Genomic DNA, 27,724 nt, shown 5'->3' with positions numbered 1-27,724 from the left:
ATTTTGTTATTATTTTCGAAAATCTGTAGGTTGGATTTAAGGACAACGTAAAGCTGCCATTTTACACATTTCTCATTGAATGTGGGGGGAAAACGAAGAAATTCTGTATGAGATTTAAGAAACAAAGTTACGACGAAGAACGGCCTCGGTGGGTATTGTACATTTATGAGTGGAGCTCTCTTCACTGGCGATCGTCGCAAACGGAGCAGAGGCAGTAGTGACGAGCGAGAGAACGTGCGAAAGATAGAGAGAGAAAGAGACGGTGAGGAACAGCGAGTCTGTGAAACGAGGAACGAAATTGGTCGCGCGCGGGAATCAGCGGTTGTGTGTTTGGCCTTTTTCTGATTGTGATTTACTGCGAGAGATTGTGATTACTCGTGTGAAACGTGTGTTTTTTACCTACGAATTGAGAATCTATGTGTGGGAGTTGATACGGTATGTGCAAACGTCGTTTACGATAACTTTATTCGTTGAACAACGACGCAATGAGTAAAGTGCACCCGGATAACAAAAATCTACAAATTCCTATGATCTGCTATTAATATTTTACACCTCTGTCACCATTTATTTCCGCTTGATTGAATATATTAAATGAAATACATTTTACACTAAATTTTCAAACATTACGCACAATAAATTTTCACATAACCTTATTTGCGATTGTCAAATGTAGGTTAGGTCGAGCGGTCGCAGTGCGGTGACCTCCCTCGCTACACGTTAACAATGATTTCCTTTTTATTATTGCTTCTGTTTAGTTTCGTTATTTACATTACGTTCTATTCTTTCAATATACTTGACTTGTTTATAAATAGAAATAACTGGTTTTCACATAGAAGCAGAACAATTGTACTTAATAATACAATCTTCTATAGGATTCTAATACTCCTGCTTGTAAAATTGTAACAACATATGACAAGCATTTTGTTAAAAATAATTAAATATTAAAGAAAGAAACACACTGTCTTTTGATGTACATTGTCTATTAACAGTAAATGTTAATATTGTTTATGTTGCTAAGTATACTTTTAAACTTAATACTAAAATTATTTTTTTACTTTGTACTAAGTTATGCTTCTTTAACTATTCATTAATTTGTGGAATAGCCCCTTTTTGGAAACGTGATGTCTTGTAATATTTGTGTTTTATTGATGCGGTATATATCTAGTTTTAATGAGTCAAATAAATATATCAAATTTAATTATTTTCAGATAGAGTGTATGAAAATTGGATAATTACAGTAAATAATGGCAACGCTAGCAGAACAGGCATCTAAGCTTTTGGATTTCAATCAAAAGCTAGATATAACACTTCTTGATAACATAGTAGGTTGTATGTACACTGGGATAGGTGAGCAACAAAGAGTTGCACAAGAAGTATTAACTACACTTAAAGAACATCCAAACGCATGGACCCGTGTAGATACTATTCTAGAATATTCACAGGCAAGGATTTCTTTAATTAAAGCTAATATTTCTTAAAAATATGTAGAAAGTTATTTAATTTATGTATAATTATATGTGTACAGAACCAACAAACAAAGTATTATGCTCTACAAATATTGGAACAAGTTATAAAGACACGATGGAAAGTATTACCACGAAATCAGTGCGAGGGTATAAAAAAATATATTGTAGGTCTTATCATAAAGACAAGTAGTGATCCAGAAACAATGGAGGCTTCAAAAGTTTATCTTAATAAACTTAATATGATTTTAGTTCAGGTAAGTAATTAAAGTTACAAGAATATAGAAACTATTTAAATTTCATTTTAATAAATCACATTTATTACAGGTTTTAAAACGTGAATGGCCAAAAAATTGGGAATCCTTCATTGGTGACATTGTTGGAGCAAGTAAAACAAATGAAAGTCTTTGTCAAAACAATATGGCAATTTTAAAATTATTATCGGAAGAAGTATTTGACTTTTCTAGTGGACAAATGACACAAACAAAAGCAAAACATTTGAAAGATACAATGTGTAGTGAATTCTCACATATTTTTCATCTCTGTCAGTTTGTATTGGATAATTCTCAGAATGTCCAATTGGTGGCAGTTACATTAGAAACTCTTTTAAGGTTTTTAAATTGGATTCCTTTGGGATATATTTTTGAAACAAAATTAATCAGTACTTTAGTATTCAAGGTAAATATAACATATTTTTCTATTAATTTTTGTTATTTAATATTATAGTATTTTTATTATTTTCTTCACAGTTCTTAAATGTACCAATATTCAGAAACATAACATTGAAATGCTTGACTGAAATCGCTGGTGTTACAGTAACAACTTATGACGACGTATTCGTAATGTTGTTTGTTAATGTAATGCGACAGTTAGAACAGATTCTACCCCTTGATACAAATATACGCGAAGCATATGCAGCTGGTGGAGATCAAGAACAAAATTTCATTCAGAATTTAGCTATATTCCTTTGCACATACCTAAAAGAACATGGGCAATTTATAGAAAAAAAGCAATTAAATGAATTACTACTCAAAGCATTGCACTACCTTGTTTTAATTTCTGAGGTTGAAGAAGTTGAAATATTTAAGATCTGTTTGGAATATTGGAATGCACTAGCAATGGATTTATATAGAGCAAATCCTTTTGCTCCCCCAACGCCGTTATTTATGGTTAAAAATATGACTCTCCCATCTAGGAGATTATTCTATTGCCCGGTTTTAACTAAAGTACGATATATCATGATCAGCAGAATGGCTAAACCAGAAGAAGTTCTTGTTGTAGAAAATGAGAATGGGGAAGTTGTTAGAGAATTTATGAAAGACACTGATTCTATTAATTTATATAAAAATATGAGAGAAACTCTTGTGTATCTTACTCATCTTGACTATATGGATACTGAAAGAATAATGACAGAGAAGCTACAAAACCAAGTAAATGGAACAGAATGGTCTTGGAAAAATCTCAATGCGGTAAACATATGTTTAAGATGTTATTATAGCATTTATAATAAAAATACCAAGGTATACTAACAGTTTCAATTTTTTTATTAGTTATGCTGGGCAATAGGCAGCATTTCTGGTGCAATGCATGAAGAGGATGAAAAACGATTTTTGGTAACTGTTATCAAAGATCTTCTTGGTCTTTGTGAGCAAAAGAAAGGGAAAGATAATAAAGCTATTATTGCTAGTAATATTATGTATGTAGTTGGGCAATATCCAAGATTTCTCAGAGCGCATTGGAAATTTTTAAAGACTGTTGTAAATAAACTATTTGAATTTATGCATGGTAAGGATACTACATCGTATAACGATTCCACAACATTATAGATTCAATGCAAAAATATATTAAGTAATTTAAATATTCTTACAGAAACTCATGATGGTGTACAAGATATGGCCTGTGATACATTTATAAAAATAGCATTGAAATGTAGGCGACATTTCGTTACACCGCAAACAGGAGAATTGGTACCATTTATTGAAGAAATCCTTTCTACTATTAGTAGTATCATTTGTGATCTTCAAACACAGCAGGTAAAATCACCGAAAACATACGAAATAGTTATGTTATATATGTTACATGCAAAAATTTGTAATATATTTATTGATGATACGTATATTGAATACAACTTTCTCTTTATTTACACGTTCATGCTATAATATAGGTACATACATTTTATGAAGCAGTTGGGTATATGATATTTGCACAGACAGACACAGTAATGCAAGAAGAATTAATAGAACGATATATGCTTTTACCAAATCAAGTGTGGGATGACATAATAAGTCAAGCATCTAAAGTAAGTATTAAAAAATCAGAAACACTTTATAACTTAATGTTCTTCTAATCAATTCTTGCTTAACTTAATAAAAAATATTTTATTTAAGAATGTAGATGTATTAAAAGATCAAGAAGCTATCAAACAACTTACTAGTATTTTGAAAACAAATGTAAGGGCTTGTAAAGCACTTGGTCATCCATACGTGATACAGTTAGGAAGAATATATTTAGATATGTTGAACGTTTATAAGGTATATTAATACTGTTTAATAATTTATTGAACACTTAAATATATATATATTAGCGTTTAACCATCTTTTTCAGGTTATGAGTGAGAATATAAGTGCAGCGATAGCTTTGAATGGTGAGGTAGTAATGGAGCAATCTTTAATTAAAAGTATGAGAGTAGTGAAGAAGGAAACACTAAAATTGATCTCAGAATGGGTCAGCAGAACAACTGATCGTCAAATGGTAAAATTTTATTAATCTAATGGTTATATCTTCTAAAGATTGTTAGTATCATCAAAACAATTGAATTTATTGTATACATCATGATCAGGTCTTAGATAGCTTTTTACCACCTTTATTGGATGCAGTCTTATTGGATTATCAAAAAACAAATGTTCATTGTGCTCGAGAACCAGAGGTGCTAAGTGCTATAGCCACTATCGTAAATAAATTGGAATGTTACATTACCAGTGAAATACCCAAAATATTTGATGCTGTGTTTGAATGTACTTTAGAAATGATAAATAAGGATTTTGAAGAATTTCCGGAACACAGAACGAATTTCTTTTTACTTTTACAGGTAACTATATGTAATATTCATTACTCACGAATCGTTTTGTTATGTAATTTAAATATTACAGTTTGAACATTTTTATAATTTAGGAAGTGAACGTTTCTTGTTTCTCTGCATTTCTTATAATTCCACCAGCACAATTTAAGCTTGTACTTGATTCTATAATCTGGGCATTCAAACATACAATGAGGAATGTCGCAGATATAGGGTTACAAATATTGTATCAACTTTTACAAAATATTGAAATTTCTGCTCCCGATGCTCAAAACTTCTATCAGACATACTTTACAGATATTCTGCAACATATATTCAGTGTAGTTACAGATTCATCACACATAGCAGGTATGTACATACAAACAATACCAATATGATCATTAAAGTTTATTTTGATATAATTAATTTCGTTTTTGTTATAATCATTTAGGCCTTAATATGCATGCTACAATTCTGGCATACATGTTTTCATTGGTTGAACTTGGGCGAATCAAAGTTCCATTGGGACCTGTACCAGATAACACATTATACGTTCAAGAATTTGTTGCAAGATTGCTTAAAACAGCATTTCCACATTTAACTGATAATCAGATTAAAATAACTGTACAAGGTTTATTTAATCTTAATCAAGATATCCCAGCATTCAAAGAACATCTTAGAGATTTCCTCGTTGAAATTAGAGTGAGTGTTGCTATTTTATGCGTGATATTTCCTGTTTATGATTGCTTGTTTATATTCATACAATAATTGAGTAGAAATATATAATTAGATAAATAAATTGTTTTCTAAAGGAATACACCGGAGAAGACGACTCAGATCTGTATCTCGAAGAGAGAGAAACTGCATTAAGATTGGCACAAGAAGAAAAAAGGTTACAGCAAATGGCAGTACCAGGAATACTTAATCCTCACGAAATACCAGAAGAGATGCAGGACTGAATTTACCAGTCATCTTCGTTAACTGCTTTCTGTACATCTCAATAAGAAACATTCTGTTACACAGACTATTCTATCCTTTGATCTGCGATGTTTCCCACATGTACCACAGCTGCCATCAAGATGGATATACATTATATACTTTTTAAAGCCAAGTTTACAATATAACATTCTTGTAAAGGAGGTAAGCCCGAAACGCGCTGATTGTCTGTTATACAATTTTAAAATAATTGAAACTTCTGTTATGAGTAACAGGTGAATGCATGCTGAGCAATACTATTTTATGTAGTGAATAAAATAACATTTATACATTGATATTCAGTGGTTTTAACGAATATTTCTTTAATAACGATGTTTCCCAAACGTGTTATTTGGTACTGATACAGTAATAACGCGTATGCTAAAATTTTGATTTACGTTAAAATACGTCCTATATAAAGGAATTAAAGAATTTCATTTATTTCTATATATGTTTTTTATCGATATCATTACATAAATTTTAATGTTAAGTATATGATAACATTTAACAGAATTAAATAATCTTATAATAACAAGGAACAACCATGCTATATTTGATATTGGCGAGTGCGCTATATTCTAAGGTATACATGTAAGTAAAATCATTTCCTAAACTAAACTGGATTCGAGATATGATGTTTAATTCATATTATACATGAAATAGTATTGTTTAAGCAAATTTAGAGGATGTTACACGTATATGTGTGTGTTTGCATAAAGTTGTATGATAATGCTATTAATATTACCATATATAGATATATAGGTTCATAGTATATAAATATATATGATCTGCAAATCATACAGAGAAATTTTGTAAATTAAAAACTACATGTCGTATATAGCATTTGTTTAAATTTCACTTTTCTGATATTCCCTACTCTTCAATGATAAATAAGTTTTGGATAAACTAATTAATTTTTGTTGTATTTAACTATGATAAGTAAATGAAAAATATACATATATGTATATATATGTGTGTGTATATGTATGTATGTATATACACATATGTGTATATTTAAAAATTTTCTCTCAGTACATAAATACTTTTCTTTTCTTTTTTTTTTTTTTTTGTTCTAGTACTTTAGCAATGAAAATAGTTTATAGGTAGTTTAAATAACATTGTCTGGGGGAAAGGTTTCTAACATTTATGTTTTGTTTATACAAAATTTTATTTATGGGTCTACTTCTACTTCACGGCTGTTACATTAACAAATTTTAAAATGCAACTTCTTTAAAAAAATGTTAACTATTGATAGTATTATATAAAATTGAAAACATTACATTTTTGTTCAGACTTAAATAACGAATAATATAAAGTATTTTTCTTATACATATAATGTTGCACCAAGAAAAGTTCTTGAAATGAATTATTTACTTACAAATATAACCGATTGTTACCATATCGTAGTAGTGAACGATTGGGATAAATGATCATTTTTAAATTTATTAAAAGATCGAATAAAATTCTCGAGGAAAAAAGAGAGAAATTTTCGTATCGCGCGCGCGTACACGCGTTCGAGCTTGCCTCCACCACAATAAATGCTACAGGTGCTTGGTCTTACAAATCATAAATAATCATAATGCATGGTAACAACTAATAATGTAAAAATTGGTACATGACCTATAGAAACTGTGAAGGTAGATAAAAATTCTAAATAAATTTCGTAAAAAAAAAAAATACAAAAATAGAAAAAACCGTTTATGTGAGAATATGATACAAAAGAGTATGTAAAACGTTTGATTCTGTTCGCGAATTAAGAATTATTTCTTATGATATACGATTTCAAATTTTTATTACAAAATTGTTTTTTGTCGAGGATAACACGATCATTATGAATATATTTACTGCTCATGCCGCGCTTTTCTCTGAAATGAGCGAGGAAATGATAAAAGAGCGTCATGGCAAGAATATAATAAATACATATACCGTTACTGCATTTGAATAAAAACGTAAACGATTTGTATCATATGAATGAATCGAACGGTAGCTCTACTTGGAACCCTGAAGCCATTACATTTGATACTATGCGACTCGGGTCTCAAGATAAGCCACTATTACTCCAGCAGAAGGATCGGGGAAAGAAAATCAATGCCACTTGATGTCATCCTTTGTTAGTAGGCTGTATTTATTTGCAACCGGTATTGCAAGGAAACAAACAAAAAAAGTTTAACGGCATTTTTAAACAATTTGTGATATACCTTGTAAAGATTTATCACAAAAGAAATTATTTGTATGGATAGATGTAATAAGTTACAGATTGTATTTAGTCATACATAGTTGTATGTGATAAGATTACGTGTAATAAGGAAAGTGCTTAAAAGTCGTAAGATATCAAAGTAATAATGGTATCTAAAATAAAGCTGCAACTCAATGTTTTATAAACTGTTCGTTTGTTATACGAGAATCCTAAATTTAACAAGTTTTTACAGTATAAGTAATTTTCGACGTAAATAAGTACAGCTAAGGTTGAAAAAATGATATATCTTTTCTGTTATATATCACAATATTCGGTCGATTAAGAAAGGTAATTTCAGACAAGAATAAACAAAAAGAACAATTCGTTATCTTTCTAAATTAGTCACAATAAAATTAAGAATTCGTGAATAATATTTGAAGGATGAATTAGACAATTGTAAGAACTATATAGTATGAAGTTTTATTGTGTGTGCTATACAAATTTATCATTCAAAGTTTTAAATATAAGAATTCTGTAATAAGGGTTTTTTAAGTGCTCGAAATGTTTGAGAAGATATGTTTCTTTTTGTGTTAATACACCACAAATAGAAGTAATTTAAAAAAAAAAAAAACTTATGTTTATCATTACAGTATAGAGATAACACAATTTTATATCAGAAAGTAATGGATTGCAAGACAAGTCTCTTGTTCTCTCTCTAGAATTTCATTTGACCTGAAGAGGAATTTAAAACTAAATTTTGTAAGCTGTTGTACGATGACATTAATCTTATAAGTTGTCAAGGATCATGTGACATAGTTGTGAGTACTGAGTACGTAATTACGGAATGGTCCATCACGCGTGTTTGAATGAGTGGATGCATAAGTTAAGAGTTCTATCAGTTATTCATTATAACGACAAAAATATGTAAAGAGTTTAATAATACTTACTAATAAAATAAAGAATGCCACTATAACGATGCTTAATATTTCCGGTAGGATTATGATATATGAATAGCTAACAAATTTTTTCTCTAATATTGATTTTCAATATTGATTTCTTACTTTTTAAAGATATGAAATAGTAACCGTTATTTAGTCGAAGGCGTATAGGAAAATGTTACGACTGAATTTATAAAAATTAGACAGTCTGGGTATTTTGCTTGTTATAGTAATATAGTTTTATAGCAATCGTATTTAATAGTTAAGCAGTAATCAGTTAAGATAATTTCATAACAGTTACTAATTATAAAATTCAAATTTTGTCTTAAGATATAAATTTGGAACAGGTGTAATCGAAAATGTAAAAATATTTAGCAATTAGCAAATGACTATATGAATTTCAATAATTTCAAATTTCATTTTTAGCATTTCTGTAGGATTCAAAATTAAAGTTGTATATTATTTTACTTAAAATACATCGAACCTAATGTAAGCGCTATCTCTGTCAGAGAAAACGAACCTGTTTATCTTATTGCTCTATTGGTAACTTTGAAGAGCTTATCAATTCTTACGAATCGATTACATTGAAAACAATTAAATTCAGTTGAATTAATTGTTCTTGTTAAATATTCAATTAATGTCCAAATATGAATAAATGTTTTTCTAAAATAATTTCAGTTTTAAGTTTGTTGAAACGAGCTACAGAGTGTAAGCAGTAGCATAGCATGTACTACTCCGATAGGAAGAGTTTGCCAATTGTTTGGTTTTGTTTCGGATTGCGAGTATATACATAAACAAAAATGATTCTGTCCACTTTGCAATTTGCAGTAAGATCCTTAACAAGAAGTACGATATTGTCTAATGAGAAATTTACGGTATTATCGTATTTGAAATTCACTAATGTTCGAGATGTTCACATAACCTCAAATATTATGAGGGAATTTCGAGCTGGAAGTAAAAAAGTAAGATCTGATGATGGAGGGAAACATGTAATTATGGAAGGAGAAAAAACAACCGATATAACTAGTACAAGTGAATTGTAAATATTTAATTTCATACCGCATAAGCACCACATTTATATCATAGCTTTGCGTAATATGTTGTATCTTCTTGTAGATAGCTATGCATATCAGTTTAATATAATGTTTACAAAATGTCCATTTCAGAAACTTGTTATTTCCTGATACTTCTACACCGTATAAGCTTTTCGATGGTATAAGATACGATCAGTTACATATTATTAATATTAAGTCAACTCCTAACAACACAATAATGTCCCTTACCGATTATAAAGGAAAGTTTTATTATAGGAATATTGTTTCATCGATATCATTTGTATAATTCTATCGTAATCAATGATATTTTTATAGGAAAGGGAAAGATGTTACATTCGGCTGGAATAGAAGGTTTTAAAAATACAAAGAAGGGTACTAACATCGCGGCGCAACAAGCTGCAGTTACATTTGGAACGGTAAGAAAAATTTCTTGATATTATGTTTACTCAAATTTTTGTAACTTTTTATGTCCTTTTAACGTGCTTTATATTTTCATAGCGTATTCTTAGTAGTGGTATCAAAGTAGTCAGATTAAGAGTACAGGGAATTGGACCCGGCAGAATGGTAGGTGAAATGCATAAATTAAATCTTTTTGTCAAAATATACAGAATGTTTTAAAAAGGTAAGGTCAACCTTTAACAATGTACAGTATCCTCCAAAAAAAGCAAAATGGCCTGTCCCAAATCTTTTGAACATTTTGCGTGTATATTCTTTCAATGATTATTTTTACATCCATTCAGGGTGCCCTAAAAGGTCTTCAGCTAACAAACTTACAAGTTGCTTCTATCACAGACGACACTAGAGTATCGTGGAACCCTCCAAGACCAAGGAAACAAAGAAGAATATAATTTATGACATATATTATGATGTATTTGGAAGATTAATTCGTATTAAAATGTAAATGTTGTACATAATTACGTGTTAATTATATTATTAAATTACAATACTCTCGTGGCAGTTTGATTATAATATATAATATCTTATCTGATATAATTGTAATACAAGTATTGACTAGATAAAGCGACGAATTTCATAAATTATTTATGCTTACAGCAATGGCTTCGCTAAATTTAATTAACAACTTTATTCTATAAATCTATAGTCTTGTTGCAATGAACGAAATTTGTATTACAAATCACGTCTTATACTTTATATTAGTTTTCTACATCTATCTTTTAAAGTAAGTTTTTAATAATTTAAGAATCTCCATTAAGACTAATTCAAGCATTGGTTTCTAGCTTCGAAAATTCTTCAACGAAAAGAATACTTTACATATTTGACAAGATCGATCATCTTATGATACTTCGTTCTTTCTCTTTAAATACACGAAGAGAAAATGCGTTTCGAAGTGTATACGGACAGTTTCGCGGAAAGTGAAGCGAATGGAAAGCTTCGAGTTTCGTTTCATCGTAGTACGTGTTGCGTGATCCAGGGTATGTATTCCGAGACTCTAGTGTATACACCCGGAAGTCGTGGTCGAGCGCAACCCACTCCTGATGAGACCACCCCCACCACCATTATGTTACCACCGGCTTGACTTCCGATCATCAAAGGTCCGCCACTATCAGCCTACGAGAAAACACAATTATATTTACATATGTCTAGAGGAAATACAATATTTCTCTCTTCCCAATGTCGTTCTATCATGTCAGGATAACGTTTGCCTATGTCCTCGATATAGACACAGTGTGTTCAATACAGAAAATCTTTTAATCGTTATGTTTAACAATTACGTGTCGCACGAGTAATTTTAATGCGTCGTCTTAGCATACGATAATCATCGATTGCATAATCACGGCCGACCAAACGTAAAGCAGCGCGATAACAGGGTCCTGTTCAACGAAGTAGAAGGCGGCCGTCAAATGACCCGCGAACAGAATCGTAAATCCGCGATGAAACGTATCGAGTTGGAAATAGCGGCGCGTACCACTTTTCCCGCAGTTACCCGTTCTGATAATTACGTCATACCAGACCGCAATATTTTGTCAACATATTTTTTGACGGTTTTCAATCTCTCCCGCTCTCCTTTTTCGCTGTCCCTCTGGCTGTTTTGTGGTCGAACGATTCAGCCCGGTGGCGGAGACTCGGCCCAATCTCTGCCTGTTAATTCAACCTGCGTACGCATCTATGCGAGCAGCCGGATATTTATCGAAATTCGTGTCGTGGTTGTTGGACAGGGCGTGAATTTCGTATACGAACGAGTGACACGCGACCCTCTGTTTAACTAGTTGCACATGAATGGCCGAAAAATCGATACACGCAGCTAGTTTTCTACGTATAAACTAGGGATAGATACGAGACGATAAGGAGACGATACGAGACGATTTCACTTACCCAGCAAGAGTCGCGGCCACCTTCTTCGTGGCCAGCGCACATTTGATTCGACTCGACGCGGGTCGACTTTCCTTGACTCGCGTACCATTCGCGACATACGTTGTTCTCGATCACGCGAACCTCCACTTTCTGCAACACGTCCGCTCGTTTATCTGCAAGACAAAATAGAACGAGCTTTTGATAAAGCGGCTACGTGGAATCGGTTTTAATCGGACACGATCGTCGAGTGCTTGAAATCTACGTTTATCTCTTTGCTTTCGGTTGGCTCTTTTGTCTTTGGACTACATGTATATGACATAGTTTACTATTTATTGCTTTAATCATTGGAAATTTATTGCTTGGCAGAAGCTACATTGGTCGCCATACGTATCATATCGATCGTATATTTAATATTGCGAAGCTATATTTGAAGATCGAAGGATAGGAAAACTCTCAGTGACACGAGACTGGCGTCAGAGTTTAAAAAACATCGCGTATTTAAAAATGTTAGTTTACTGAAATGACACGTAATCAGCGTAGCAAGTTTTCTATAAACGAGGTGTGGTAATATCGATAGATATCTCAGAAATAATAAAAGTAACCAAAAGTACGTAGAACGATTAAATAATAACACATTTTCATATTTAAAGGGTAGTTAATGGTCTTGGATAAATTACAACTAAAATTAAGAAACTAAATTAGACGTAATCTACGTCACGACCGTAATCTTATATTACGAGGCAAGGGATTGAAATCAATTTTGTTCATTCTCTAAGTTTTAACGTAGCAAGTTTCAATATCAATAAAAATACCAAGCAAACCATCGGTATATTTTTCCGCGTTCCCTTTAGAAAATTTCCATTGCTCTGGAACGCGTATCGCGAACATGGAAGCGTTCGGAATCGAGCAAATTTCACCGAGGGCGCTTTTAGGTGAAAGTTCGACTCGATCTCTTAGCGCCATTAATTTAGGGCAGCGAGCAGGAACTTTGGTGAAACGCGATTTCGACCAAGGTAGAATTCGCTTACTTAGTCGTTCGTGGAAAACTTCGGTGGCACACCTGTTCTACTTCCGCGCCCCTTACAATATCATTATCGAAAACAAATAGACTATAGCAACGTAACAAATTTTTGCTCCCTTTGTTCGTATTTAATGCGCCGATAAAATCATTGGTTCGCTGGAAAATCTACTTTGTAACAGCCTGGTAGCAGAAGCAGCGATTTTCTCGCCAAGTTACAGTCGATTTTATATCCCATTAATCCGATGAAACGCCAAGTAATTAACGTCAACGACTCTCAGTTCTCGAGCGAATTACCGAGCAAAAGGAAGAGGCGAGAAAGAGGGGATGAAGTGGAATTATTTACTTACATTTGGACCTGTCTTCGCCGAACCAACCCCATCCAGCAGCCTTGGCGAGTTCCCCGCCGAAGGCGCTATACCCTGGTTTCCCTGTGGCCACAGGTAAACAGGCGGGTTTCACGCTCTCCGACCAAGCGATTGGCCTTGCAAGTTCCAGAAGGGCAATATCGTCCACGTATTTTCCGCACTTGTGGCCAGGGTGCAGGATAACGTTCGTCACTCTCTCTTCCTTCGACGCTGGCACTTCCGGCCCCTTCAGATTGTACTCGCCGAGACTGATCCTTAATTGACCGGTGGGGATTATAGAACTCCCTCTGTATCAAAAGCAAAAGATATTTGTCGTCCGTTGAATGGTCGATACAGACTGCCTTGAGAGTAATATTTATATAGTATATTTTATTTAGGAAAAAGGGAAATTTCACGGAGGTCTGAGAAAACGATGCTTCTATGAAAAATTGTAGATGCAACGGCCTAGTGCTTGTTACGATATTTCTTAACGGAGAAACAAATAGGTGAAATAAATCTTTGCTTCGGTTCCATTTCCTTCGTTCTATTCACAAAAATTATTTAAATTATTCGAAATACTCGCGATACTTAGTAAATTATTTCCTAACTGTTCTTAATCTCTTTAACGCGATGATAACTGCCAAGCGTTCCAAGGAAGCACGTTTTCCATTTTGTCCCATATCTTATACCAAAACGTACACGTTACGCGCTACTTCCTTAAACTCGCATCCTGTAAATCCTTACGCTTTAAAGCTTCCAAAGAACGCCCCTTTGAAAAACGACGAGTTATAACTTCCACTTTACACGCATTACGGATACATGTAGGCCAAGTAGGACAAATAGCTGGGTATTCTGCCCGTTTCCGGACCGCAAGGAGTCAAAGTCCAGTAACGATGCCGGCAAGTAATCATCGTGAAAGTTAAGTGCGCGAGAAACCAGGAGGTATAAATGTGCGAGATAAAGGCAGCATTCTATATTCTTCGTTTTACGTTCTTTTCCACTAACGTTTCTTCTATTTCTTTCATTCCTCTCGATGTTTCTAAAGTAACGAAGCAACTCCTTCGTAGCCTTTGCTCGCGATTATTTAACCGAAAGTTTTGCTTCTCGCTGTAGCAACGTTTCGATATTGGTATTCGAACGGCCTCCGAACGTAGCGGTTTCGCTTAATTAATTGGTCAATGCGGCTTCCGAATAATTAATGAAATTATAACAGTTTTCGCGCCACCCTCTGCTACAAACGAGAGAGAGAGAGCACGAGAAGATGTCTCGTCCCAGTTTCTTCGTTGCCTTGATTCCACCGACTCGCGGATGGTGCAATCACATTCGAGTCGTTTCGCAAGTTTCAAGGTTCGTCTCTTTTTACAAAGACAACCCTCTGTTTTAATGGACCCTTCCATCTTCGTCGAGGCAGTCCCATTGTTCCGGCACCCGTTGCGGATTATACGATTTAGCACGGATGCATCATCGTAGTTACTCCCTGCCCTTATCATCGCACCCCTTCCAATTAAAATGCACCGCTGGCTAAATGCTGAATCGCGCCACCGGTTAAGGGAAGTGGCCTTTTTAACTGGCAACTCGGCCATTAATCGTACCGTTAATTCGCTTGTAAACCGGTGTGCGCGAGGAGAACGGTTGCCGAGTATTTCGCGGTGAACTTTGTTTCTGTTCGTATCGATTTAGTCGATAATACCGAACTTACCATTTATTTACTTTTTTACAGTTTTATTTGAAGCGTCGTCGAAATATTGTTGCACGATGTTCCGATGAAAAATAACGACGAACAGATCTTTGTATCGTTACATATCTGAAATTCTTCTGTGGTCTGTCTGTGGCCATTTTTTCCTATTTCTTGCTTTTCTCTCTCTCTCTCTCTCTCTCTCTCTCTCTCGCGATAACTTAACAAATAATTCTCTTTCGCGCGTAGAACCGCATTAACGAAATTTATTTCGGCCGTTTCCGTGAACGATAAAGAAAACGCGGACAATGGTCGGAGTCGGATATATTTTCACGATCTCGCGCTAGCTGGTAACATTTTGTCATGCGTTTTGCATGGCCGCTAGCAATTACCGAGTGGTCTGTAATCTACACGCAATCATGGTTTACAACGCCGAAGCTCCGTTGGATTCTCTCTATGGCCACCCTGTCCAGTTTCAACCCCTTCCTCCGTCATCTCCTCTCTCTCTCTCTTTCTCTTTCCATTCCCCTCCCTCCCTCTCTCTCTCTCTCTCTCTCTCTGTCTGTTTCTCCGTGTCTCCCTGTATCGTTCTGTTTCTGTTATGTACTCGACGAAGACAAAGATAGAGAACGCCTACACGTTTCATCGCGCAACACCACTGTCTCGACGTTTAATTACACCTGCATGGACGCTGTTCCACATAAATCTCCGCGCTGTATCCGTGAGAAAAAAGAATTACGAATATTTTCGAAATCCTCTCTCGATTTTAGCCAGTGATTGGAAGAGTTTGCAGGATCCTATTACGATGCTTCGTGCGCGATTCCCTTTAAATGAGAAGCGTGGAAATTACTTTTAAATTGAACCACTGACACATTCTGCCCCTTTTCGCGACCCTTTTTTCTTTTCATTTTAACATATAATACCGTGCTTTAAACATCGATTCTTAAAATCCGATCGAATCGATATCGACATTTACAATCTACGCGTATAGTCGCTATAATTCTATTCTTTGTATTTTACCGGCTGATATTTCAAATTCTATGATAAATTCTCGTCGCGATATAATACGTATTTTCCGCGAAAACGATAATTCGCGAAATGTAGACCAAAATATATTCAACGTGCCGATCAAACGAAGAGCGGTATATCATCGATAACCCATTGCATAATTAATCGCAGACAATTCCGCGAATATGGGGAAAAGGTCGTTGTTAACAACGCGAGCGATTCGATCGATCGTTTAAATAATCTCGTTTGGCCGATCAGTTTGTTAATCGTTCGACAAGAATTCTATTGAATCGTATAAGTGTACACCATCGAAACGATTCTTCGTAACGTTATTATTTTCCTTTAAACGTGTCCCGTTAATCGTTCGTATAAACGATAGGAACGTCGTGTTATGCAACCGTTGAAGGATTGATTCGCGTATCCACACAAACACGCACAAACACACATCTCCAGCCAGGACAGAAACGTTTTTCACTCTGGCATTTAATAAAAGGCCGCCTCTTGACTCTATTTGGCGACAGTGTTTACGCGAGTAAATAGCGGCACAGCAGTTTTTAACTTGACACAACGCTCTTTGCGTTTCCATTCGACTCGCTCGTTCGCCGGAAAAATACGCTCGAGGTTTCATTTAAAATGTAATCGTTGCTCCAATTAACATCGATATCGTGTCCCGCGTGCATATACGACCGCAGGGAACGACGGGACACCGGCAAACGACACACGGTCCCGTCGTTTTATATAATTTTAACGAAGTGATTGGCCGTTTATCCGGCCATTCGATAATCACAAAGCCAGACAGCAAGTCAGAGAAACACGTTTGTCCTGTTAACGGTCCTCGATATTTCACCACGTACTCATTATTCCTCTATACGCATCTATATGCACGTACAAATGTACATTGCGGTTTGAAAGTATTCGGATATCTGCTTGCTCTTCGCGAGATCTAATTTCATTATCTATATTATTAACAAATTCTTTATTCTCAGACTGTTCGCTGTTTAAAGTATAAGGCAGATTCAGAAGATTCTATTAAATCGATGGAGAGACTTTCGACGTTGGTACAGTCAATGATATTTAAATAGCAAACGCGTGTAATAGTATTTCTAGCGAAGAGTAAAGTACGTTATTTAGATTTACAGTCATAAAAGTAGCAAGTGTTGCTAATTACTAATTCGTTATGTCAATTTGTACGCATTGGTAAAACGTCACTACGATACGTAATTGGGTGAAAATTTCCCTTCGTGTTCGACTCCGATTTATCTTTAATTCGTTCGATCTTATCCGTTTTATGTTACGATGATTCTGAACGTTTGTAATCTTTTTTCTACGAGAGAATGTTTCACGGGAAAGTGACACGATAAAAATAGGTGTAGCGCGACGTTGGAATTTCGTAGTATTCCCTTTTCTCTTTTCTTCCTTTTTATTCCCCTCTTTTTGTTTTCCTTTTTCCTGACACGTTACGTAATTTCTAGAGAGGCGCGCATTAAACTTTTTATCCTTTCGCCGAGCGTGATGATTTTTGCAAACTACACAGCGTAATCGCCGCCGCGCGCAACACGCGGATTTCTAGGTTTTTAAATCTGGCACAGATTTGCATAGATTGCACGGATGGATTAAGTGGATTATGACGCAATAACTTGCGGCGCTTTTTTGAGGCAACTTCGTTCTTAAAAAATTGAACCACTCGGGTCGAACTTTCGAGTGATATTTCCCTTCAATTTCTCTTTAGTTTCGCGCCTGGAAATATAGAGGTATTTTTCGCTTGTACGACTCGTTACTCACAGAAACATACAAACGAGACGATTTTCTGTCATACACATTTTCCTCTATAATCATTTTCCAATTGCTCCAAATCCGATTATTCGTCGTTGGCCAATGTTCTTACGAGGATGAATGAAAGATTATCCAAAATGGAGCTATAAAATTTTATCTTGATAAAAACTGACGTCTTACGATAACATAATTTTTTAACATAGTTTCTTCCGTTTCAACGCACTTGTTCCAAGTCGCACAAGCGTTTTTATGTTCTCAGAAAAAACGTTTTCCACCGATCAGGAAGGATCTCTTACATCTCTTACAGCTTTTTAGAGGTCGCAAAGCTCACTATCGTGACTTTATCAGCACAGAGATTTATTTCGTATGAAAGGCACGAACCAAGGTTTACAAGTTTTTCGTACGAGTACATTGAAACACGAAGGACTATGTTAAAAAATTGTCCGTTGCTCTTATTGAAATCGCGAATAATTATTACTTCGTTCTCGTTATCTTTCATTAATTATTCTGCAAATTTGAGGAACGAATCGCACTTTATCGTATTTATGTATTACGGAATATCCGTTTTTACGATACTCGTGGCGAATGCATTCGTAACGATACATTTGCATGCTGAAAAATGAATACTGTTTCCGGTGGACGAGGTTTAACCGCGCGGCTATCGAATACCACCATTCAATCGTCGAGATCGGATCGGAATAATTACAGCTACGGTTTGTTGGACAAGATGGTTGCTTGTGTTTCGCTGACATTTTAGTAGCGATATCAAAAACGGTAGAAAATTTTGGCACACACGGGCGCTACTGTGAATATCGTTCCGCGATAAGATCTCTCTTTCTCTCTCTTTTCTCCCTCCCTCTCTCTCTCTCTCTCTCTCTTTTTCTCTTCCACCCTATAGCGGTGCTCGTAGATTCGATTACAGGGAACAATGGGCAGCTTTCCATGAAGAAACAGTCGGTTTTCTGCCATGAATATTTTCGATGGCAACCTGCATATTGATTACGCGAACACCGCGTACACCGGCATTATTGCAAAGAATGGGGGTATAAACTATCCGGCCGATCGATATTGTAATGCTTTGAAATTTAGGTACTCCTTTTTTCGTTGTTTTTTACGAACTGTCGGGGAAACGAGTTTCTAAATCGAATGGACCGAGCGATTTATTTTGAATTTATAAATAATCGAGCCATATTGTAAAAATATTCAGGGTATTGAATATTGGGTAGTCTTCTAGGCAACAGTGTTCTTTTAAAAGTAAAATTCCATGTTTGAAAAGAATGGAATTTTTATTTCTATAATCATCTTCTTCCTCGATAATTCTTCGTGCTTTTTTCTTTCTCTGTGTTTTAATATTTGTATCATTTAAAAAGAAGCCAATCTGACGATAATATCGAGAAATCTTAAGGAATCTGACGAACGCAGAATTTCCGAACGATCGATGTATCGTTCAAAGAAATTAATTCTTACGTAGAAAATATTCGTTTGTTCTAATTTAAAAATGCCAAGTTTATATAGTGCGAAATAAACTTCATTTACTCGTACATTTAACATTAGGTATATGTGTGAAATACTTGACATAATATTTGAATATAACAACGAAGCTTGTTTCATTGACAATTTATCTATAAATAAGTGATTGTTTGAAAACAAATATAACGCCACGAAATGGTGGAATGAAATGCAGCGTATATTTGCTGCGCATTTGTATTTAAGTCATACATTTCAGTCAGTGGAAACAGTGATATACAAACCCTGTTGCATAATATCTCACAATTTCATAATTAATAATTAACTAAATATCGAACCCATTAAATTATTTATTAAATTGTCGATTAATTAATAAACTCGCGTATGTATGTAGAATAAAGGATGCGTAGTATACTCACGAGCACAGGCAATGGGCTGCAGTCAGGACGAATCTTGAATTAAGTATGGTACCGCCGCAAAAGTGTCCGCCTTTTCTGCTTATGCTCACCATCCAAGGGAATTCGTGAGGAATTGCATTTTGTCCTCCAACGAGTCTCGCCGTGCGTGTGGCAATGTTTCCTTGACCGCAAGGGACATCGGCGACTGTTATCGCAAACATCGTATTGCTTCGTTAACATCCGATAGAAAACAACTGCAGTCGGATGGAAAAAAGAAGAACATGGAACGGGAAGTTCGGTAAATTTTCTATGAAATGGTGATTAATAATTTAGTCATCTTGATTTCTTGAATTTTTGTCAAAAGTTAACGAACGATTTAAAAGCTATTCTTTGATATTTCAAAATCCAAGAACACGGTGAACATTCGGTGACATTCTTTTATTTCAGTGATAAAAGTCTTTTTTGATCGTTCCATCTTTCTATATTTCGTCCGAGTGCGTATAATTCGCGAAATTAGAAAAGGATCAAAAAGTCTAAACCTCATCTTCGTCGCAATTAAGTGGAATTACGAGAACAATTTACAATTAAAGGGAAAATGGTCTGAAAAAGTTGCGACCATCGAAGAACCCGAGTTCACGGTTTCTCCGGTTTTTTCATTAATCGTGCTCGTACACGAGAGCGCCAGGAAAGTTCGTTTCGACTTTTATCAAAAATAATCACCCGGTAAGCGAGGTGTTCATTAACGCCGAACCAAATCCTGTTTCGGTCGCATCTTTTATGAAAATGGGATGCGTTTACATAGTATGTAGGAAGAAGAAAAAAAAAAATCGTTTAATTGGATCGTTGGATGGTCATTCGAATCTAAATAATTTTAGCAATTAAGCGAGTCGAGAATTTATAAATCTCGTTTCTTTGAATTTGATGAAAATCCACCGTGTATTGATTCTGTTCGTTTTAAATCATTCTAATAAGTGTTCTATACCACTTAATTCAGGACTGTATTTACTGAAATATTCCTGAAAAATTTACGAGCTAAAAAAAAAAGACACAAATGAGCAGTACCACGAAGAGAATATTTAAATACCTCTTTTCATATATAACACCGTATGAAAATATCTCCTCGCGATACGATATAGCTGTCGTCGTAAAATCTCTATAAGGGATGGTCCGAGACTCGTATCCAAAGTTTCCTTCAACAGCGATGGTAATAGCAGTAACGGATAATCACGCATGAAACGAAAATTCCGCTAGAAATTCTGGATCTCAATCTTCGTACGCTCTAGCGATCTGTTTCTATGCGCTCTTTTCTCCTAAAACTAATCTATAAAACGAGCAACATCTTCAAATCCTCTGACAGGATTTGGACGGCGGGAGGGTCGGGTTAAAACCGCGAACGAGACGTGTCCATCTAGTGATGTACAAGCGTTTAATTGAAAGCTGAAGCAGCGCGTACAGCGGAATGTTAACCGATTCAAGAGGAACCAGCCGTTGACGGCACCGTTACTGGCATCGCGCGAATTTAATGCCCCGAGCAGATAGGGATAGATACGGCGGATCTGTCACCGCAATCCCTGCGACATCCCTCCGCTCCCTCCACCAGAATCACTCCCTACCCTTCGCGTTTCCCCTCTCGTTTCACGCCTCGGCTGATTAATTGGACCTCTACGTCTGCACCACCGATCCCACCCACTCTGGTTTCGGGGTCTCCCTTCGACACTGCAGTTTCCAGCCCCTTTCTCTACTTCCGCTCCCTCTCTCGCGATGTCTCTTCTCTTCTCTGTGCGCCTCGATGTCAGCCGAATTACGGGAAGAAGACAGAGAACGAAGGTTGCACAGAGGGAGGGGGTGGGTTGGGGTGGCGGTGGGCAGAGAACAGGCATAGAATTCGAAGTCACCTCTATTCGGAAACGCGTAATAGATATGTCAAAAGCAGGCTATGAACATGGTCATGATAATATGCTGATGCCTTCGCCCCCGCCATTGGCGACTTCCCCTTCGGCTCGTTTATCCACCTCCTCCTCTTCCCTGTCGCTGATTTCGTTCACAGTTTGGGCTAGGCCTCTTTTTTTTTTCTCTTCCTCTTCTGCCCTTTCTATCCGACGATGGTCGAATGGACAGGTTGGAGATTCTTTCTCGAGTCTTTTGTGTGGATTCCGGCGGCTGCAGGTGGCAGCGGATGGGGTTATTTTAACGGCTGGAAAAACCCGGATCGCGGCGCGGAGGCTCGTGGGAAGAAAGGGAACCCTTTCGGTTTGCTTTGATTCGATTCTTTTTTCCGGTTTCCCTTTCAAGTGGTTTCATGCCGATTTAAATTGTTGCCAATGCGTTTTGAATGGCTCGAGTGAGTTTGACAGCCATTCTTTCGGTAAATGCGGCGCGGTTCCGACGAATAGGGTTGATTAGGAGAATATCGTAATACTTAGAACAATACTACGTGATATGGTATACTTACGATTATCTACAAATCGAATACATATATACATATATTAACGTTGAAAAGTTATTTTAAGGCAAATAAACGAAATGAACAATTTTATGGTTTTAACGATTATTTATTACGTATCCAACGGATAGAATAGCTTTCAAAAATATATTTGATGCTTCTTTGGTACTTTTTCAGACTACGCTCGATGGTTATTCCGTTTACCACTTTATCCGCGTCCTGTCCATATAACGTATTTTATTTGTCCCATAAATATGGAAAAACGTGCTCGTGACGTAAATGACGTGTATCACGATGGTGAACTCGGGCGTGTTAAAATTGGCTACATAAAAAAAGGAGTGTAAAAAAGATGAAAGAGATCGTCGTTTAACAGGCTGATTAGAACTTGTCACGTGACGACCGATATTTTAATCGATCGGAATATTTTTATCAACGTTATACGAAATTTTCATGGGATCCTGTGGCTCGCGTTGTTCCGCTGATCACGAAATTCAATAGTATCTAGAAAACGCGAATGTCGAGTCGCATGAGATATATGGCAATGTAAAGGATTAATCGAGGCTGTCTAGATCGATGGCAATTTATCTTGATAATTAATTTATCTTGCCACTCGATACATGTCGACATTATAACCGGACGGTTATGAAAATGATTTACGTAGTCGCAATGGAAATATTTCGCTAATATTATTCCCGATCCGCAAATCGAGAGAATCTTCGGAATTTCGAATCGCGAAAGTTGCTATGATTCTACATCGTAATGGATCATTCTCGTTTCGATATGCAACCAAATTCCGCACTATTATTCTTAATAACGCTACAATGCGTAATCGAAGTTCATAATCGAACACAGGTGATTATACTTGTGTCCGTGTAAATTTAAATACTATCGTACGATGTTTTTAAACATCTGTTATTATTTAAATACCTAAATATCTAAGTAAATGTTTAATTACATCTTCTAATCTCCAATTTGTATTAGATTGGAATGTATGAAATGCCTTTGAGTTCATATAACATGTCATACGAATTCTAATTATTCATGGTATCCGATAATGAGGTTTTTATGTCTTCGTTACAAACTCTTTTCAACGCTAATCAACTCTTATCAAATCTAAACTTCAAAGAAAGTACATCTCACATACACCGACTCGATACATACTATTGCTCGTCATTAAAATAACTTCTCCTCAAAAAATACCGCGAGCATTTTCAAATTCTCTATCATTGCCTCACGTAGCAAAAGTATGTACTAACGAAATCTGATTCCCCATGGTGATAAGATGACGAACGTTGGCAACGAGTCAGAGAGCAATTTTCAACTCGATATCTCGCGGTCAAGGCGCCACGGGGCCCATTAATCATACGCGCTTCCTAATTACCGTCTACGATCGTTCGAGATTGATTTCAGGAAAAATTTCAAGATGACGCACGCCATTTGACATACTATTCACCTCCCCCAACTATTCGCCATTACATCACGATAATACCATTGTTCGAATCAAAAATCGATGAATTTTCGTTTCTCTAATTTATCGGCAATTACACGTGTGCCCATTAACGTGATTACCTTTCTGTGCGTACGGGCCATTAATTTGTCCCTGGCTGTACATCGAATGTTATGCATCGAATGCATAAACCTGACGTTGCCAGTGTGTCGCGAGAAATTGGAAAATTGTAGGCCCGCGTGATAATAATTGAATTTCGAACGGCGTTGCCCCGGGCGCAACCTTCGTCAGGTTAAGAACCTCGCGAACGATCGTTGAGGATACATTGGCCCGTTGAAAATTTGTCGAACTAGCGAACTGGTCGAGGTCGTACACCGTCTAAGTCAGTCGGCCTTCGTCCAGGTTATACACCCATTTTTCTATTCAGCCCGTGTGTGCCTGCCTTCCGCATACGTAAGTCGCGAATAAGCGACGTTAGCAGGCAAAATATCCGCGTTCTATGCCCATCTTTTTCTGCTATCTTTCATGGAAAATAACAAAACATCGCGAGAAATATCAATATTGTAAACTTATCGGTTATCACGAATGATCGAAATTAGAGATTATAAGTAAAATTATAGATTCCTTGTGGACTGTTATGTATTGAAAATTACAAAGTAAATACAGTCATTTTAATTTACGTGTATCCGAGAGAATAGTTTATCGAAGATTATCGCGTAGGATTCAAATTATTCGGAACAGAGTGTGTTTCAATGGTTGGCGCGGTTCTGGTTATGAACGTCCGAGATTATGGAAATCCCCGTCTTTCAAAGAGTTCCATGGCGGCAATATTTCAAGGCGAATGGATTTAAATTAGAATTCGATTCGTTTTAAGGAGCAGTCGCGCGTGACCGGGTTGCAACGGCACAAGTGCATCGTTGCATCCATTTGGTAATGAATGACTCTGAAAATCCAATGTTAAGCTTGTCATTTCGTGTAACTGCAATTTACGCTGCCCTGCCCCTTCGTTCACGCATAGGTTACCGATCGGGGGCTAATGTCGCGGAAAATTGTTACGTTTAATAAATATCGCTCGGATCGATACGGATTTTCGGAGCCTCGGTTATTTTCGATGTGTGCAACTTGACGAAGTCAATCGCAATTTCATGTTTGCATAGAACTTGATTCGAATATTGTATTGTATATTTGGTGCTCGTGAAACATGCCCGATAAAAATGTAAACAGCGCATGAAATCGAGCAAACAGATTTAAATGGACTTTATGTTGTCTGATTTGAACTTTTACATATGTGCTTTTCTTTTTACAAATGTATTTACTTTTATGGGTTACGGTGCCTGTGTTTCTCGGTCAATGGTTTTCAAATAGTGGTTTCCAAATACTTAAAAAGTCGATATAGCAACGGCGGACGTTGAATTCGGTTTATTAACTTCCCGCGTTCTGTCGTAATTCGCAAGCGTTTTCTTTTGCTTCCTATTCGCTTCTGTTTCTTATTTAATACCGTGTTTAGAAACCTTGCCAACTACTTTTTATATTTACCTACTTTTATATTTTTGCTTAATATTTATATCTTTCAAATATCACCGGAATATTCAGCCGATAATTAACGAACAGAACTCATTTAACGCCCAATTAGTTCTAACGATTAGATATCAATTTTCAACATTGAAATTCGAACCAATAAATTGATAACAATCTCGCTCCCTCGTAACATACCTCTGTTAAAATCAACCTAACTATACCATAAATAAACCTAAGTTAGTTGCTCGAAAAAAAAAAAAAAAAAAAAATTTCGCGGTAGCAACAAACATAAACTACTCACAATTATTGTATTCCTTGGAGATACAGTCGACAACGGCGACGAGGAACACGAGAGACGAAAAAATGACGGAAACGTTGCGCGGGACCATGTCTGTTCCGATTTTCGGTGATCGTTTGCCGGTGCACAATGAAAAAGTGTCACAGTGTCCGGGTATCGGGGCTTCTTTATACGTGGTTCGTTACGGTTGCATCTTTCTCGTCGTTCAGTTTCGTTCTTTGTCTCGCCTTCCACCACCCCTTTGCTCGTCACCCGCCTTTCGGAGGCTCGAACATCGAGCAGCCGAGACTCGTGGCCGTCTATCGATACGATTGTCGCGGCGGAAATCCAATGATAATGCGAGTACGAAGCCGAGTCGGCCCCGATGTGATTTTCAAGGTGATTTCTTCACACTTAATACGCCTGGCGACGTGTGTCTTTCGGCGACTGGTCGGTCAAGGGCCAAGGGACAGATGCGTATCGATCACGATGCCATTGAGTCCGCGATTTTATCATCCGTCAAGGACTCGCCATCCCGCTATATATTTTTCACGCGCACTATCATTTATACACACACATATATATATATATATATATATAGATTTTTCAGAATGGTATCTGTTTCGCGTGGAAAAAGTTGACGCGCGTCCGTATATTTTTAGTATACGTGTTTGTGAATTTTTTTCCCCGGAATAGGAAATTTGTGTTTCTCTCTGAGCCGCAAAGTAACGAATGACACGATGAATTTATGAGTAGAGGATGTATCATTGATTGTTACGAATGAAAGCTTTTTGCAGTTACGAAAGTTGCGGGTGTATAATTGAACGTACAATCGATCGTAAAATTCGTAGTGATTTTTGGTACATTTTTCTATTACGGTATGTGGGATCCGTAGGATGACATAAAACGAGGAAAATTCTAGTGATATACTGATTGTGAGTCAAGGTTTATGACACTTGACTGGCGTGTGTTTTAATATGTAGTAAGTAAACAGAGAAACGCGTCTTGAAGTCTTTGTATTTAAACATGAGCTTTAAAGATTATGAATGGCCTGAGGGTTACCCCTCAAGTTATGCATTACATATATATATATATGTGTTATAAATAGTGGTTTATTTACTTTTATACTATAATGAAATTATTCCACAAATAATTCATCGCTTTAATAGGTAATTACGTAGAAAATACCTTCTCTCAAGACTCGAGAAACGAGATTAAGATCGATGTGAAATATTAAGATCTACGAGTCTCATATTTGAAACAAAGTCGGCAAACTAGTGCTTTTGTCCGTGTTTCTTTTAATTTTCCGCTACTCTCGAAAATGATGCCAATCTTAATGTTTTAAGATCTGTTACTACATCGACACGACCTCGTTATATGACAGAATACAATCTTTTCCATAATCTTAGCTTATTCTTAGATAAAATTAACTAATTACCCGTTGTACCACTAGATGAATATTTAGATATCAAAAATGCCTTTGTCCCTTTTCTTCTGCCATTTATTTGCCCTTGTTAAACATTTTCTAGCCTCCGTGTTCAAACAACATAATACCAGCATTATGTTGTCCTAACGTTCACGTAATCACATCAAAATTAAAGCTGTTCATGGCGGGTAATCGTATTTCGTGCACGCATACGTTCTCCACGACGTTGTTATCGCCGACAAACGACAATCGGATTATGTGCCTACGAATAATCACTGTGACAGGTGGTCAGGATAATCGGGGGCATGGAAGCTGTTGACCGCGTGCGTTTCGCTGTAGAACGATGCAACATTAGTAGATACAATCTCGTCGTTAGATCCAAGCAAAATTTGGACCATTTCTTGTCATGCTTGTACAAACGATAACGTATGTTCCATTCCGGACGATCGAATCGCACAACGATTCACAATTGAAAATTTAATCAAATATATTTGATAATTAGTCGCGATTAATATTTTAATGGTTGCAGTTACACCGTGAACTAGTGCAAGTCTTTTGTTAGATAAGGAGGTAAAAGAGATTTCAAACTACCGTTTCTTTCGCTCACCAATCGGTTTTAATCGATCGCCAGAGAAATTGATTACTCCTTAAGGGAATTTTGCTGATTAACTAAGACGAATTTGACAACTTTTTGATATAACGAAGCTTCGCGATAGAGGAAGTTAGAAGATAATCTTTCTTCGATTTATCGACGAATATCGACGTAAATCGTTGGAAAAGTAATTTATCGAGCGTAATTCCATTTTTCACAATAGCGGTGGTCTCTTTTTATTTTCGTTTAATTTATTCTCCAAATTTACCAAATTTCTCTAGTACATTTTTCAAACACTTCCTAACGTTTTCCATACTCTATTCATCCTAAAATTCCACTAGAAATTATGAAAATTTTATC

The 27,724-nt window shown here is 36.1% G+C and overlaps 3 protein-coding genes across 7 annotated transcripts; 2 read left to right on the top strand and 1 right to left on the bottom strand.

The window, feature by feature from the left end:
• The first annotated feature begins 6 nt into the window (after positions 1–6).
• On the top strand, positions 7–8,642 carry Emb (exportin-1 emb). 5 transcript variants are annotated; one of them, XM_072006018.1, is made up of 14 exons: positions 7–148; positions 1,209–1,442; positions 1,526–1,720; positions 1,791–2,141; positions 2,213–2,932; positions 3,014–3,248; positions 3,333–3,496; positions 3,628–3,762; positions 3,851–3,994; positions 4,068–4,214; positions 4,303–4,551; positions 4,635–4,887; positions 4,970–5,220; positions 5,331–8,642. In XM_072006018.1, exons 2-14 carry the CDS (start codon positions 1,245–1,247, stop codon positions 5,475–5,477), a joined length of 3,189 nt encoding a protein of 1,062 aa, XP_071862119.1. In that variant the 5' UTR covers positions 7–148; positions 1,209–1,244; the 3' UTR covers positions 5,478–8,642. The 5 variants fall into 5 exon arrangements, with proteins under 5 accessions (XP_071862119.1, XP_071862118.1, XP_071862117.1 ...); XM_072006017.1 differs by having other exon boundaries at positions 54–262; positions 1,213–1,442; XM_072006016.1 differs by having other exon boundaries at positions 54–262.
• A 495-nt stretch (positions 8,643–9,137) lies between these two features.
• Mrps11 (mitochondrial ribosomal protein S11) lies at positions 9,138–10,608 on the top strand. Its single transcript, XM_072006044.1, has 5 exons — positions 9,138–9,646; positions 9,774–9,924; positions 9,989–10,078; positions 10,161–10,226; positions 10,403–10,608. Exons 1-5 carry the CDS (start codon positions 9,408–9,410, stop codon positions 10,508–10,510), a joined length of 654 nt encoding a protein of 217 aa, XP_071862145.1. The 5' UTR covers positions 9,138–9,407; the 3' UTR covers positions 10,511–10,608.
• Positions 10,609–10,702: 94 nt separating this feature from the next.
• On the bottom strand, positions 10,703–25,497 carry LOC139988496 (clotting factor G beta subunit). The gene is made up of 5 exons (XM_072006038.1): positions 25,371–25,497; positions 19,683–19,866; positions 13,344–13,648; positions 11,997–12,148; positions 10,703–11,231 (listed from the first exon to the last, which is right to left on the bottom strand). Exons 1-5 carry the CDS (start codon positions 25,456–25,458, stop codon positions 11,067–11,069), a joined length of 894 nt encoding a protein of 297 aa, XP_071862139.1. The 5' UTR covers positions 25,459–25,497; the 3' UTR covers positions 10,703–11,066.
• Between the last annotated feature and the right edge of the window lie 2,227 nt (positions 25,498–27,724).

The sequence above is a fragment of the Bombus fervidus genome, chromosome 6, assembly GCF_041682495.2.
Source record: "Bombus fervidus isolate BK054 chromosome 6, iyBomFerv1, whole genome shotgun sequence".
In the NCBI taxonomy this organism is placed as follows: domain Eukaryota; kingdom Metazoa; phylum Arthropoda; class Insecta; order Hymenoptera; family Apidae; genus Bombus; species Bombus fervidus.
Note: the sequence above shows the minus strand (reverse complement) of the source record. Positions and strands in the feature narration are given on the sequence as shown.

Excerpts from the sequence above, each read along its gene's own strand:
- Emb (XM_072006018.1), top strand. The coding sequence starts at position 1,245 with ATGGCAACGCTAGCAGAACAGGCATCTAAGCTTTTGGATTTCAATCAA. Across the intron at positions 1,721-1,790 it reads TTAATATGATTTTAGTTCAG|GTTTTAAAACGTGAATGGCC; the intron begins GTAAGTAATTAA and ends CATTTATTACAG. Across the intron at positions 3,249-3,332 it reads ACTATTTGAATTTATGCATG|AAACTCATGATGGTGTACAA; the intron begins GTAAGGATACTA and ends ATATTCTTACAG.
- Mrps11 (XM_072006044.1), top strand. The coding sequence starts at position 9,408 with ATGATTCTGTCCACTTTGCAATTTGCAGTAAGATCCTTAACAAGAAGT. Across the intron at positions 10,079-10,160 it reads CTGCAGTTACATTTGGAACG|CGTATTCTTAGTAGTGGTAT; the intron begins GTAAGAAAAATT and ends ATATTTTCATAG. Across the intron at positions 10,227-10,402 it reads GAATTGGACCCGGCAGAATG|GGTGCCCTAAAAGGTCTTCA; the intron begins GTAGGTGAAATG and ends ACATCCATTCAG.
- LOC139988496 (XM_072006038.1), bottom strand. The coding sequence starts at position 25,458 with ATGGTCCCGCGCAACGTTTCCGTCATTTTTTCGTCTCTCGTGTTCCTC. Across the intron at positions 13,649-19,682 it reads GCAGCCCATTGCCTGTGCTC|AGGGAGTTCTATAATCCCCA; the intron begins GTGAGTATACTA and ends CTTTTGATACAG. Across the intron at positions 12,149-13,343 it reads CGGCGAAGACAGGTCCAAAT|ATAAACGAGCGGACGTGTTG; the intron begins GTAAGTAAATAA and ends TTTGTCTTGCAG.